The 15,533-nt window shown below is 36.3% G+C and overlaps 1 protein-coding gene across 1 annotated transcript in view; it reads right to left on the bottom strand.

Moving 5' to 3' along the window:
* Positions 1–1,124: 1,124 nt before the first annotated feature.
* The window catches only part of LOC131202409 (sodium channel protein type 1 subunit alpha-like), a 108,474-nt gene continuing 94,065 nt past the window's right edge, over positions 1,125–15,533 (bottom strand). Inside the window, exons 23-27 of the mRNA XM_058191360.1 lie at positions 13,737–13,790; positions 13,344–13,481; positions 6,558–6,662; positions 5,667–5,937; positions 1,125–2,827 (exon numbers count right to left, since the gene is read on the bottom strand). Of these exons, the coding sequence (XP_058047343.1) occupies positions 1,653–2,827; positions 5,667–5,937; positions 6,558–6,662; positions 13,344–13,481; positions 13,737–13,790 (1,743 nt within the window). The 3' untranslated portion in view covers positions 1,125–1,652. The remainder of the gene's footprint in view (positions 2,828–5,666; positions 5,938–6,557; positions 6,663–13,343; positions 13,482–13,736; positions 13,791–15,533) is intronic.

The raw sequence follows: 15,533 nt of genomic DNA, 5'->3' as shown, positions 1-15,533 counted from the left end.
ATATTTCTTTCACAAATCGTTGAATTATTGCATCTTGAAAATATTAGCAAGTACAATTTAAAAAGCAGAAAGCTACAATTACCCGTCTCTTCTTCATTTCTTGTTTTCTGATATTCTTTCATGAAAAAGTGCTATGGAAAGAATCTAACTTAAAAGGCTGCAACATCAACCTGAAGATAAAATTCTTTCTTATTTTATGTACAGAATGCTCAAAAATAACATAACTTGATCTTTACAATATTTATATTTCCTTATAAAATTCTACCCACATTATTTTCAACAGGTTTAGGCATTTGCAGTATACTCTGTACAGTTTGGCTATACATCGGATTTGTTTACTTAAAATGTTAAAATGTCAAACAAAAGAAAAAGATTTCTCCAATATTGCTTAATGATAGGAGGGGATGAGGTCTTGTTGAACTCTTTTTTTTTCTCGCTTTACCTCTGACATTTGGCTCCCTGTATTTAAGATTCTGGCCAGTCTAAAGAAGAGAAGCGTAGGCAATATAAACATGCATTGATTGAATCCAAACTACCTATAATGGTACAGAATACATCGTTTTACCTGCTGAAAGCTTGCACACTAAACTTATTGTGGTACATACATAATGTGCTCAGATCATTATTCATTTGCTCAAACGTGCACCACAAGTAAAGGACTATTTACACAACAGAGGGCTCTTCATTAGACACACATGTTGGCAACCCTGCTGAGAGCTGAAGATGGCTAAACAATATTGCAGGAGAAAAAAAAATAAACATATTATAATGGAGTTGGGGGTCTGTTCGGGACCGGTGGGGAAGAGAGGATGGTTGGAGGTCACACTGATGTAAGTGACACCACACAAGATAAGACAAACAACCAAGACATAAAACCAGTAATTTCCGACTCCAGTTCTTGTGAGATTTAATTGTCTGTGCAAAAATAATCCATTTGGTTTATTGTTGGTTAAGCACCTCAACATGGAACATTCCTTCAGGGTTAACAGAGTTGTTGAATACCTGTTGCTCTTCCTAACCAAATGCTTTTTCCCCCATGCGTGATTGAGAAGTGCAGCATGCCTCCATGCAAATCATTTTGGTGTGCATATAAGAGAGTCATAACATAGAACACCTGGGCCTCATACTGGTAATTTACTATTTACCCCCTTCCCCAACATAAACCCCATTTACAAAAATAGTCACAATGTGTGAATAGAAATAAAGAAAAGGGTGAATCCACCAACCTAAATTTTGTAAAAAGATGACAAATATGGCAGTTGAAATGCAAACAGTAGATACACTGACTGTACTAAGAGTTGTATGCTTAACACACACACACACACTCACATTCATACACGCACACACCAAAGAAAAGTTAATTTTTTCCCCCTCAACTCCTTTTACTGGTCCCTACAGTCTAATTAGCCATTTTTCTCTCCTCTTCAGCAGTGTCAGCTGGTAATGAAAACAGTAACCTCCTGTCATTCTTTCTACATTTTACAGTTGTGTTTTGATAAGGGGTTGCTGTCTTGTTAGAGGCACTGACCTTAGGAATACAGTACATTTGTAAAAACTGTCTGTTTGGCAGAGACCACCTGGAGGAGTTCTGTTGACATAACTACATTACTCACACAGGCTGTAAACAATTGGTCACCCAATCACATAGATTTTTATTTTTTCTTTTGTACATCTTTGCCTTCTTTTTCATGTTTTTCTTCAATTGGCTTGGTTACACGCTCATAGGATGGTGGACAGATAGCTGTTGACATGGTCATGTCCGTCTTTTCGGTGTAAGAGTTTTCATTCATTTTGTCAACGAGGAATTCGTCTTTAATACGTTGGCTAGCCCCTCCTTCCATTTTGTTTTTGTTATTTAAAAATGAAGCTTGCTTTATTGTTTTTGCCAGACGATAACGCCTGTAAGCCCGTTGGATAATGATAGCTGATAGCTCCTCTTGTTTCCTTTTTAAGGTAGTTGTGATGGGCTCATAGGAGGCTTTGGATGGGTTTGACTGCATAAAGCGGTCTTCCATCTGAATGCGGAGAGCGTCCATCTCTCCACTTTCCCCCAGAACACGTTTGGTGAAAGCAAACAATATATCGAGGCAGTGAATTCTGTCACCACTTACCATGGGCAGGTCCATTGCAATAAGCTGAACTTTGTTTGGTTTAGGTAAGTGAAGGGGAGGATCCAGAGCAGCTGCAAACTCTGAAAGTTTTTCAAATTCCATAAACTGCGTAGCATCCGGGTCAAACTTTTCCCAGACCTCATAAAACATCTCAAAATCATCCTCGCTCAAAGGCTCAGCACTTTCTTCAGTTGCCACACCAAAGTTCTCCAAAATGACAGCAATATACATGTTTACTACAACTAAAAATGAGATGATTATGTAGCTGACAAAGAAGAAAATCCCAACCGAAGGATTGCCACAGTCTCCTTTGACGGAACTTCCTGGATGGTCTTTTTTAGGGTCGCAGTCTGGAGGACTGCTGTTCAGGATGGGTGCTAGCAAGCCATCCCAGCCAGCAGAGGTGGTGATCATAAAGAGGCAGATCATGCTGTTGCCAAAAGTTTCAAAGTTGAACATGTCATCAATGCCAACTTCTCTCTTCACGTAGGCAAAGTTGGACATTCCAAATATGGCATAGATGAACATGACCAGGAAAAGGAGGAGACCGATGTTGAACAAGGCAGGGAGAGACATCATCAAGGCAAAAAGCAGAGTGCGGATCCCCTTTGCCCCCTTGATTAGACGCAGGATTCGACCTATTCTGGCAAGTCGAATTACTCGGAACAAGGTGGGGGACACAAAATATTTCTCAATGATCTCTGCCAAAAACATACCTGTTAAAAATTAAACAAAAGAATCAGGGTTATTGTTTATCAGCATCAAACCTTATCTTCTCTTATTGGAAAGTCTTTGCAGAAGCTGCCTTAAATTAAATTTACAAACAATTGGTTCCCAGTTTGGTTTGGGGATAGAAGCAAGCCTTGATAACTGCCCTGGTGGAAGAATGGGCAAGTAGTTGTGCCCCTTAGTCCTGGATAATCTCAGGGATATTTGAGACTATTGACCATGGCATTCTTCTAAATCAGGGGTGTCAAACTCACATCATCACGGTGGTGTCATGTGATGTATCGGGACTTTTTTCCCCTTCGCTAAACCAGGCATGGGCGTGGCCAGAGTGTGATGCATCCGCCCTGTGGCCTGCAAGTTTGACAGCCCTGATTATGCTGTATGAGGCTGGAGTTTAGAAGGCTCTGATTTAGGATAGCTTAAATCCAGTATCACAAGTAATGGCAGACGTCTGCTCTCCTGACAGTATTTGGCCTGTGGGCTATTGCCAAGCTCTATCTTGTCTTTTATGCTACATTATTGGACATGCACATGAAAATACTAGGTGTTCACATGTATTTAAAAACTGGAAAAAAATGTGATTGATCTACACACAAATGTATTCACTTAATAGTTTAATAAATTAATAAGTTAACATTTTATTTACAAAGGCATTTTATAATTTAGTTAATTAGCTTTAAGTATTTAAAGTTGTCAATATTTTTATTTTGTTTTTATATTGTTCAATGGTCTAACTATTGAACAATAGTTCAATATAACCTCTATTAATCATCTAGAAGATTTTTATGCATTTTAATTTGAGCTTTGTAATCTCTCCCAAAAAGTGTACAAAATGCTTATGATAAAGATACTAACATATAATGATAATTTTAAAATTCAGCCCTCATGGAGCATGAGACTAAGCAGGGAAAATTAACTATCTCACAATGAACAGCAATGATGATTGAACAGAATTTGGCTAATGTTCTGACTATTACCTATGAAGTGTCTTGCAAGAGAAAAAGAATAAGGCAGGCATCTGTTTTGCTATGCTTCGTTCTTACTTTTAATTTTTTTATTTATTTTATTTATTTTATTTGTCACAACAGCATACATAAGCATAAGCATGAAGCAACAGTAGGACAGGAACGGTAGGCATGTTTGTGCTCTTACGCACGCCCTTTATAGACCACTTAGGAAAGGGGTCAGGTCAATAGTAGACAGTTTTTGGTTGAAGCTTTGGGGACTTTGAGAAGAGACCACAGAGTCAGGTAGTGTATTCCAAGCATTAACAACTCTGTTACTGAAGTCATATTTTCTGCAGTCAATATTGGAGCGGTTAACATTAAGTTTAAATCTATTGTTTGCTCTTGTATTGTTGTGATTGAAGCTGAAGTAGTCTTCAACAGGAAGGACATTGCAATAGATGATTCTATGAGTTAAACACAGGTCCTGTTGGAGGCAGCAGAGTTCTAAGTTTCTAAACCCAGGATTTCAAGTCTGGTGGCATAAGGTATTTTGTTGTATTCAGAGGAGTGGAGAACTCTTCTTGTAAAATATTTCTGGACACGTTCAATTGTGTTGATGTCTGAAATGTGGTATGGGTTCCAGACAGGTGAGCTGTATTCAAGAATTGGTCTAGCAAATGTTTTGGAAGCTCTGGTTAGTAGTATAGTGTTTCTGGAGAAGAAGCTACGAAAGATTAGGTTTACAACTCTTAATGCCTTTTTTGCAATGTAGTTGCAGTGGGCTTTGGCACTTAGGTCATTGGATATGAAGACTCCAAGGTCTTTGATAGGGTGGGGGTCATCTGTAAGATAATGTCCGTCGAGTTTGTATTTAGTGTTTAGATTCTTTTTTCCAATGTGTAAGACAGAGCATTTGCTGGTTGAGATTATATCTTTGTGGCAATTTAAATAAAAGGGGCAACCCATGCTTTTAGTGTTTTAATTTCCTCCAAGGCAGATGAACTTATACAGATGTACCACTGAATCTCTCTTTCAAAAGACCCGAAGGTTAAGATTATCAGGTTAGCTAATGTCAAAACTTTTTATGTGTAGTGGGAACAAAATACTGGTATTTTGCCAATGTGAAGGGTCTTCCTACCATGCTTTAGTCATAATTTTTGAAGTAAAGTTTAAGCCCCACAGCACTCTGAATTGGCTTGGAAGGCCTCAGGGAATAGTAATATAAGAGCTAAAAGGACAAAGGTTAGATGGAAAGAGCCTGAGGCCAATAGATCCATTACAGGAATTATGCAGATCTGTCAACCACTTCTCTCACTGAGAAATGAACTGCTTTCAGTCTATTCGGACACATAGGAGGGAAAAAGATGTAAGATTTGAACTTAGGATACGATCAGCAGTTCCTGGTTTGTCAGTTCTATTATGTCTCCTTCTATTATCTGTAAAAATTATCTGATCCCAGTATTGTGTTTCTGAATCTTTGCATTTTACCTTTTGAGTTTGATTAATGGTTGGATAAACAAATACTTCTTGAAGAAAGCGGTTGGGGAATTTGTATTCTCAGATTGCCACTTTTGACCCTGTTAATGTGCTGCCAAATTTAGGTAGGTTGGCAGCTAGCTGGTAAAGCATATTGAGGAAAACGAGTGATGGATATCTGATAATTTGAGATCTAATAACCTGTCTGGAATCGGCAACCTGGATTAAGATTACATTGCCAAAGGCATCATGATGAACTTTTTACTACAAATATACAATAAAATACAGTACCCAAATGTATATGTCCCATAAGAATAATTTATGTAAGGAATTCATGTATCAGAAATTGAATAATAATAAAAGCTAAATGTGAAAAGATTTGAATTGTTACAATAGTTCTTACCTACAATGGAAAGGATGACAACCACAAAGTCAAAAATGTTCCATCCAATTGTGAAATAATAATAGCGTAGGGAAATTAGCTTGAGGACACATTCTCCAGTGAAAAGGACAATAAATATAAAATTAATGCGGTAGAGAATATCTTCTGTTTGTTTACTTTGATCATCTGTTTCTACCATCATGGTGATCATGTTAAGGCAGATAAGAATCATAATACTGATGTCAAATACTTGTTGGGTCACAAAATCAAACACCATGCCTTGATATTTGTTCTGAAGTATACAAGAAAAAATAATATTTAATGGATACTATGGTCAGCACATTTGTTTAAATAGAGTTTAATTGAACTCTAGGACCGCTAAGGAGCTAATAATACAGGTAGTCCTCGACTTACAACAGTTTGTTTAGTGACCGTTTGAGGTTACAACGGCACTGAGAAAGTGACTTATGAGACTGTTTTTCACACTTATGATTGTTGTAGCATTCCCATGGTCACATGCTCAAAAATCAGATGCTTGGCAACTGAGTTATATTTATGATGGTTGCAGTGTCCCCGGGTCATGTGATCATCTTTTGCAACCTTCTCACAAGCAAAGTCAATGGGGAAACCAGATTCACTTAATGACCATGTTACTAACTTTACAATTTCAGTGACTCATTTAAGAACTGTGGCAAGAAAGGTGGCAAAATGGGGCAAAACTCACTTAACAAATATGTCACTTAACAACAGAAATTTTGGGCTCAATTGTCATAACTCGAGGTCTACTTGTACAAGAGTATGAGAATTAAAAAGCAAACAAACTAAATAGCCCCTTCTCCCTTTTTTTCTCTATTCATTAACTTAATTTAAAATTACTTTTTGGTTGTGAGTAGACTGAATCGTATTACTTACCCCTGGCCTAGGTATAGGTTTCTGAGGCTTTTTAGATCCCAATTTTTTCATTGCATTGTAGTACTTTTTCTGTTCTTCTGTCATAAAGATGTCTTGGCCTCCAAAGTAATGGCATGAGATGAAAACTGGTTATAATCATATTCTTGTGTATAGGTCTTAAATATAAATGCATTTATAACATATTACAAGCTAAAAATAAACATTGGGCCTAATTTATTTTTATAATGAAAACGCTACACAATTTTAACCATGTAAAAAAAAAGTGACACATATTCAAACATCAGTTTATTATTTTTATAATTCATTGAATAATAAATGTTCTCAATAGTTACAATAGTTATTATTAAATATTTCATTTAGAGGCTGATGTACGGAAATATTTAGGGGAAAGGAGAATAAAAGAGTTCATAGGGAAAGAGGAGAAAAGAAATCCACAGCTTATGGCAGTATTTTCTTTTACATTTAAAGACAACTTTTATCTTGCGTCCAGATGCAGCCCAAGACCAGCTTTAAGTCAACATCAAAGCAGTACCACAACATAAAACCACCGCAACATAAAATAACCCATGAGGCCTTTCTATAGTTCATGGGGAAGGAACTTTCAGAAGATAGTGATAATTGGCTCAATAGGTCTGGTGTGGGTCATCCTCTCTGAAGCTCTGGGCCTCCATGGACATTTGTGCTTTGGTTTACCTTCCTTGCACAGCATTTTTTTCCCCTTTTGGGGAAACAGAAGTACATGGCCGGGAACACTAGCCTCATGTGAGACCAAATGCAGGTGTTCTAGGAAGTTGACATTCCCATTATTAAACAGAACTAAAGCATTTAAAAACATTTATCAGTCCAGTAAGGAATTTATCATTCATATAGCTATTACTGTTGTTGTTGCTAAGATGATGTTGAGAGTGGAAAGATATTGGGGATTCTGCCAGTTGTTGCTTTGAAACTTCCCATATTATAGTGTGTCGGAGCAGCAACACTGACGAGCCCTAATGCCATGGCACAGTAAAGGTAGGGTATGAGGTCAGTAATTTTGTGTCAGGATACTTTGCCTCAAGGATGGAACCAAAGCACCTTAGCTTGAATGACTTGTCTCCAGAAGTTGTGGATGCTCCAACACTGGAAGTTTTTAAGAAGAGATTAGATAACCATTTGTCTGAAATGTTATAGAGTTTCCTGCCTAAGCAGGGGGTTGGACTAGAAGACCTCTATGGTCCCTTCCAATTCTGTTATTCTGAATAGGCCTAAGCAGTTATGGAGAAATGCTCATCATCAGAAGTCTTTATGCAGCAGAACTTCTTTACTTCTGCCATTGAGAAGAGATGATTGAATACAAGACCTTAGACCGTGGAACACCTAACATCTCCAACTACTGATCAATTCAGCATCAATTGCCGGGCCACAAGTGTCTGACCCTTGTTAGAGGCAAACTGGGGCTGTTATTGTAACAGAATCTTAGGAGTTCTTCTGATTAGGAGTTCTTATTACAATTGGCCAGACAGATGAAAGAAGTTATGAAATGCCTTATAATAGTACATCATTAATGCATATTGATATGCCAATTTTTTATGCCTCTGCTATACCTCATGCAATGCCTCTCTTTGAAACAGAAAAGATAAGGCAAGACACTTAACATTGTTCCATGTTAAATTACATATAAGTATTAAGCATGGATGAGAAAAGAGGAACATTGGGCATCTAGCTGGCAGTGCAACACTATTAAACTTTTTTTTTCTGAAACAATGAACATAATTCAGCATGACTGAATTCTAGATTCTACCATATCGCAAGATCTAAAATGGACAGCTAACATCAAAAATATCATTAAAAAAGGACAACAAAGAATGTTCTTTCTGCGCCAACTCAGAAGGCTCAAACTGCCCAAGGAGCTGCTGATCCAGTTCTACAGAGGAATTATTGAGTCTGTCATCTGCACCTCTATAACTGTCTGGTTTGGTTCTGCAACCCAACAAGACAGACACAGACTTCAGAGGATAATTAGAACTGCAGAAAAAATAATTGCTACCAACCTGCCTTCCATTGAGGATCTGTATACTGCACGAATCAAAAAGAGGGCTGTGAAAATATTTACAGATCCCTCACATCCTAGACATAAACTGTTTCAACTCCTACCCTCAAAACGACACTATAGAGCATTGTACACCAGAACAACTAGACACAAGAACAATTTTTCCCCGAATGCCATCACTCTGCTAAACAAATAATTCTCTCAACACTGTCAAACTATTTACTAAATCTGCACTACTATTAATCTTCTCATCGTTCCCATCACCCATCCCCTTCCACTTATGACTGTAACTTTGTTGCTTGTATCCTTACGATTTATACTGATATTGATTGTTTCCTGATTGCTTATTTGTAGCCTATTAAGTGTTGTATCAAGTGTTAAATTTGTACCCTATGACTATCATTAAGTGTTGTAAGTGTTGTACCTTGATGAAGGTATCTTTTATGTACACTGAGAGCATATGCACCAAGACAAATTCCTTGTGTGTCCAATCATATTTGGCCAATAAAAAAATCTATTCTATTCTATTCTATTCTATTCTATTCTATTCTATTCTATTCTATTCTATTCTATTCTATTGAGTCTCAGTTTGGTGTAGTGGTTAAGGAGGTTCCAGAAGATCAGGAACCAGGGAGTTCTAGACCTTTCTTAAGTATGAAAGTTGATTGGGTGAATTTGGGCCAGTCACTCTCCCTCAGTCCAAATTATCTCACAGAGTTGTTATGGGAAAATAGGATGCAGGAGTATTAAGTGCCATCTGAGATTATATATGAAAGTATTATGTATTATTGTTGTTCTTGGAGAGCAACCAACGTCCAATGAACTTTACAGTATGGATGAATCTAAGTAAGAATAGACTGGATAACATCTGGAGTGTCTTTAGATTCAGATAAGCTGCTGAAATCAAGTTGTGTAGGCAACAAACAGAAGCTGACAAGGTAATGTAGGAATTTAGCACCCACCCCACTCCTAGAAGAATGAAATATTTTAGAAAATATTTAAAAGGCAGAATATATTTCCCTGGATGAGAAATGGAGAAACATGTTTTAAAGACAAAGCAGCTTCCTGACTCCCCCCCACCTTTGTCAATGGGCCATTAACGCCTCAGCTAAGCTCACTCATTCTCCCCACCTTTGTCAATGACCATCATTTGCAACACAATAGAACAGAAACTCACCACATGGCAAGGCTCAGGCAAGCTTGAGAGACAACCTACAATGTTAGGTAAGACCCCCCACCCCCTGGGAGTCTGACAACCAATCAAGGTACTCTTCTTGTGCCCCAGGAAATTCAAAGCTCAGAGAAAGCATAAAGCCAGGGAGTGCACAGGATCTCAGCCCTTTTCTGTTCAGGAACTCAAGCCATGTGATCCTGACCACCATTAAACCATCTTTCCAAGCAGCCTCCATGTTTCCAGTGTCTTTGTCCCCACTTGGAACTGAATCCAGATGGATATTTCTTCCAACAGTAATTTAGAGAGAGATTATTTAGAAAACAAATGGAAAAGTTCAGATCAATTCTAGAAAAACCAAAGTATTGGCATGAATATCTAGGAAGACAAGAAAGATGAATATGAGAATTCCAAATATGGCTTACTGGGCACCAAAGATGGCTAGAATTGGGATTCATGTGGAAAGCAAAGCCTAGAGAATAGAACTGGCGTTATGGAAGGTCCCCAAAAGCTTGCTAGAGCTTCTAGACAGGGAACTATACAACATTTATGAACACTTTTTGAAAAACTCCCAGGTCAAACAAACAAAGTCATGACAATTCTGACAATCCCCAAAACAGTTTCATACAGACAAAGAGAACATTACACATGTTGTAGAGATCAGTGAGGCCATTTAGGAGGAAAAAAACGTTAGTGCTTGTTCAGAACTGTACAGCTTGAAAGATTAGCTGGTTCTCCCAGATTTAAAGCTATGCTAAAGTTAGAGCACTGAAATAAGAATGGTTGGATGCCTTTTCCTGTTTTGCCTTTAATTACCCTTTTTTCTTCCTGATGTGTTTAATTGTGGTCTGTTACCACATGAAATATACTGAAGTGCCTCATGCTTAGTGCTTGAATCAAATACAAACTCCAGAGAAAACTTAACTCTCTAGCTTTCACAGATTCCTCTGGGCTCAGGGCACAGTCTCTCTCTTTTTATCACATGATAGAGAAAGTAAAGTGCCCACCAGGATGGAGTAAAATTCAGCTCTGCTATTTATTATATAAATTATTTGCTAATTTTTTTCCAGAGCCCTGGTCTTGTAGTGGTTAAATGCAGTATTGCATGCTAACTCTGCCTACAGCCTAGAATTCGATGCTGACCAGCTCAAGGTTAATTGAGCTTGGTAAAATGAGGATCCAGATTGTTGGGGGAAACATGCTGACTCTATAAACTGCTCAGAGACTGCTGTAAAACACTATGGCGAGGTATATAAGTCTAAATGCTACTGCTATTGCTATTTTCACTCTCCAAAGACTTGTGTTTCACTGCTATATCAAAAGATTTTACTTCTAAGGCTGTTTTCCTACTATCCTTAAGAAAAATGAACCACATCAGTCTCTCTCAAGCCATAATTTCCAGAACCGATCTTGTGCCACTTTAGATTCTAACAAAATGTATTCTGAGGTTAGCATTAAAAAAAAAAAATACAGGGTTCCCAAAATATCCAGGACCATACATCTGTGCCAATGTGAATCCTGATTGCTGTGTTTCCTCAAGTTTTCTAAAGTGAACAAAACTCTTATTCAAACATTTGAGCAGCTGAAGTATTGATCTTCTTAAATACTTAAGTTATGAGCAATACATTTAAGCTTGAAGCAGTGCAAATTTGAGTCCAAAAATAAAAGCAATTACTTCTATAATCAGAACAGAATGTTGAAATGTTATAATTTAGTTGATTAAGTTGAAGAACTCACTTTGCCAATATGTGAATTTTGTCTCATACATTCCAAAAGATCTCATCAGCACAGAATTCTTATATACAATGACAGCAATCAAGATAACTAATTTGATTATGGGTTCTTAAGCTCACAAATGACAACCATTTCAGACCCTTTGCATCATTCACAATAGGCCTATTGTTCCAAATGTTTGCAAAAGAATTGTCAACCTCACACTGATTCTTGGAGAACATTTTATATACTTGAATAACATCTTATAAGAATTCTGCATTCTGCACCAATGTGAATAATTTTCAAACAATTAAAAAGTATCTTAATTTAATGTGAAGAGATTGTAAGAATGGTTTTGTGACCATATCGCAAGTAATTGTGTTCTCTTTGCTGATGATGTCAAACTATTTAACACCACAGACAATGCATCTATCATCCAAAAAGACCTTGATCATCTAACCACTTGGTCTAAAACTTGGCAACTCCAAATCTCAACCAGCAAATGCTCAGTCTTACATATTGGAAAAAAGAACCCAAACACTAAGTACATACTGATCTAAGTGCCAAAGCCCACTGCAACTACATAGCAAAAAAAGTTCTAAGAGTTGTAAACCTAATCTTGCGTAGCTTCTTTTCCAAAAACACCACACTACTAACCAGAGCATATAAAACATTTGCTAGACCAATTCTAGAATACAGCTCGCCTGTTGGGAACTCTCACCACATCTCTGACATCAATACAATTGAACGTGTCCAGAAATATTTTACAAGAAGAGTTCTCCATTCCTCTGAAAACAACAAAATACCTTATCCCACCAGACTTGAAATCCTAGGCTTAGAAAACTTGGAACTCCATCGCCTACGACAAGACTAAATTTAACTCACAGAATCATCTATTGTAATGTCCTTCCTGTTAAAGACTACTTCCGCTTCAATTGCAATAATACTAGAGCAACCAATAGATTTAAACTTAATGTCAACCGCTTTAATCTAGATTGCAGAAAATATGACTTCTGTAACAGAATCATCAGTGCTTGGAATACTTTACCTGACTCTGTGGTCTCTTCCCATAATCCTAAAAGCTTTAACCAAAAACTTTCTACTATTGACCTCACCCCATTCCTAAGAGGACCATAAGGGGCGTGCATAAGCGCACAAACATGCCTACCGTTCCTGTCCTATTGTTTTTCTTTTCTTCTTCCTATATATATATATATATATATATATATATATATATGCTTATACCTCCTAATATTTACTCATATATATGTTTATATACTATATAATCTTTTATATGATGTTGTGACAAAATAAAAATAAAATAAAAAAATAAAAAAGTAAAGGATGGGATGGTGTGTTTGCAAGTGATATCTTTTTGCTTTAACTAATCCAAATCAAGGAAGAGAAGAAGAGATGTTCAGATATCAGTTCATCATGTCAAATTAAGTTTGAGACTGGATATATACTTCCTTCCCATCTTGACACAGATAAATTAGACTCAGAAAAAATGGTTGAATTATTTTTAATTTAATAAATTAATATTTCATGTAAATAAACCCCATTTTTTAAAAATGGGATGGGGTGGGAGGGAAATGTATGAATAAGGTTTGAGAATGAATAATATTGATAAACACTATGATAAGCATTAAAGCTCCAATGTGAGAGAAAGGGAGGAGATAAAACTGAATATTCAAAAGCTGAATTCAAATACTACTATTCATACCATTCAGGATTTTGCAAAGCATGTATTCTCTCAAATGATTGTGAATATTTGTAGGTTTCTCCACTTATTTATAAATTTGATTTATCAATTCATATAAGCCATGATTCCACCTTTAAGAAAAATATAGAATATATGTATATAAATACTTATCTTCTTTTTTTGTTGATTGAAGTTATCTATGATGACACCAATAAATAGATTCAGGGTAAAAAATGATCCAAAGATGATAAAGATAACAAAATAAATATACATATAAAGGTTATCTTCATATATAGGCTGTTCAAGCACCTATAAAATAAGTAACAGGAGAGCAAAATCAGAAAAAAAATTTTTGCTTAAAACATGCAAATTAGTATTATTTTAAAATACATTCACAAACATTATACCTTTACAATGATTGTCATGGAATTCCTATATTAATAACATCAGGGCATTATTTATATACATGCACGTATTAGTTAATATTACTAGATTTTCTGTTCACATATTTACTAAGAAAAATCTAGCTTATTTTACAACACCCAAGAAATCCAAAGTGCTTACTTTTCTTGAATCAACTGCTGCATACATAATATCCATCCATCCTTTAAAAGTGGCCTGCATCCAAAAATATTTATACATATAAATGATGGCAATCAATGGTATCCATCTTAATCTGTTTCAACAACAGGATATTCCAATAGAAATATTTTATATATACCAACAAACGGGATGAGTTTAAACTTTTGGTTTCTGTGTGTGTACTGCCATAGAAATTTTACTGTGTTCAGTAAGGTTAAGTATGTATTGGACTCAAGAATTGTGTCAAGAATATTGGTTTCTTCTCAAGAATATTAGTTTCTTCCAGCCTATGCTCTAGGAATTTAAACCACACAAAGCCCCAAAGGGGGCATATCTAATGCTTATTCCCCAGTCTCCAACCATATTCTTAACCTATGAAGAAATTCAGAGAAAATAAAAGAAAATTTCTTTTTCTTTTAAACTCTTAGATGAACAAAGGAAGATGACCTCATTTCTGGGCAATCAACACAGGTCAGGGATATGGTTGGGGTTCCCTGGCCTACAAATAGGTTCATTATGTTGACTTTCATTTCCTGAATTTGGTCCAAAATACAAAACAAAAAGAATGATTGCATTGTCTTCACCTTATTAGAGATGTACATCTTTTTGATAAGTAAGGATTAAATACATTTAAAATCCAATGCTTTGTATACTAATTATACAATGCTTAGGTATAAAATATGGTATGTTTGAAAATGGGGTGATAAACTAGCTTACTACCTCCCTATTCATCCGTTGGTTAACTGACATTTGTATGCAACCCCCTAAAATAAAGTTCTCTAACCAATTCATAATCCGTAAGGATTAAAAACATAGCATAAAATAGCAACAGAATTCATCCTCATTAGCAATAAATGTTTTTAAACGAAGAGATTGGGACTTCAGAAATTCTGGATGAGCAAATAGGTCTTCTCTTGAGATTGAAAAAAATATAAAGACATTACCAGGAGAGTAATGTCTCCTCATTACTCTCATTTTATTAGGCAAGGGCATTTCAACTATCTTGCAGTCAAACAAGATAGTTTGACTTGTTCTTTTGAACAAGTCAAAAGAAAAGCAAGCCTTTAATTGCTACATTTCAATCTCTGCACATTGGAAAAATCTCACTGATCCAATGCAAATTATTGAAGAATCCCATATATTGTGACCTACATCTGGATTGGACTGCCCTCTCTGTTGCAGATAAAGCATTTGAAACTAAGTAAGTTACGGGCTGTCTCAGCAGGCTCTGAAATTGAATGGGATGTCCACAAGGGAGATGAGAATGATGCCAGTGTAAGTATGGGTGCAAACTCCACTCTCTTTTTGTTTCCTCCCACAGTGTGATATCAAAATGATAAAATTGGGAAGTTCCTGTGTACACAGATAGACTGATGGGGTTCTAAATTACCTAGCATTGGCATGATATGTAATTGCTTGACAAAAACATTTGAATAAAAATAGTGGAATTGGGAAATTTTAGCTATTATCAATCAAAATTTATATGACTGTTTTTCCAGATCATCATAAAATGCAATGTTGCATTAATATATCCATTGTTTCTGCTAATTTCGTGCTCACAGCATTGAACCCTTATTAAAATCCTGGAGTTGCTCACACTGAAAAGGAGATATAAAACTGAAGAATGTAAATATTTTTTTCAACTTTTCTAGTAGGTAGATATAACCTGGCATATTGACCATAACTTGCTAAGTTATACTAGTCAGCTGTATTGGCAGGACTAATCTTGTAGATAAAAGTCAACCCCGATGAATGAGTATGAAGTTCTTTCCAAATTTA

This window comes from Ahaetulla prasina, chromosome 1 (assembly GCF_028640845.1).
Source record: "Ahaetulla prasina isolate Xishuangbanna chromosome 1, ASM2864084v1, whole genome shotgun sequence".
In the NCBI taxonomy this organism is placed as follows: domain Eukaryota; kingdom Metazoa; phylum Chordata; class Lepidosauria; order Squamata; family Colubridae; genus Ahaetulla; species Ahaetulla prasina.
The sequence above is the reverse complement of the archived record's forward strand: the minus strand, read 5'-3'. Positions and strand labels throughout refer to the sequence as shown.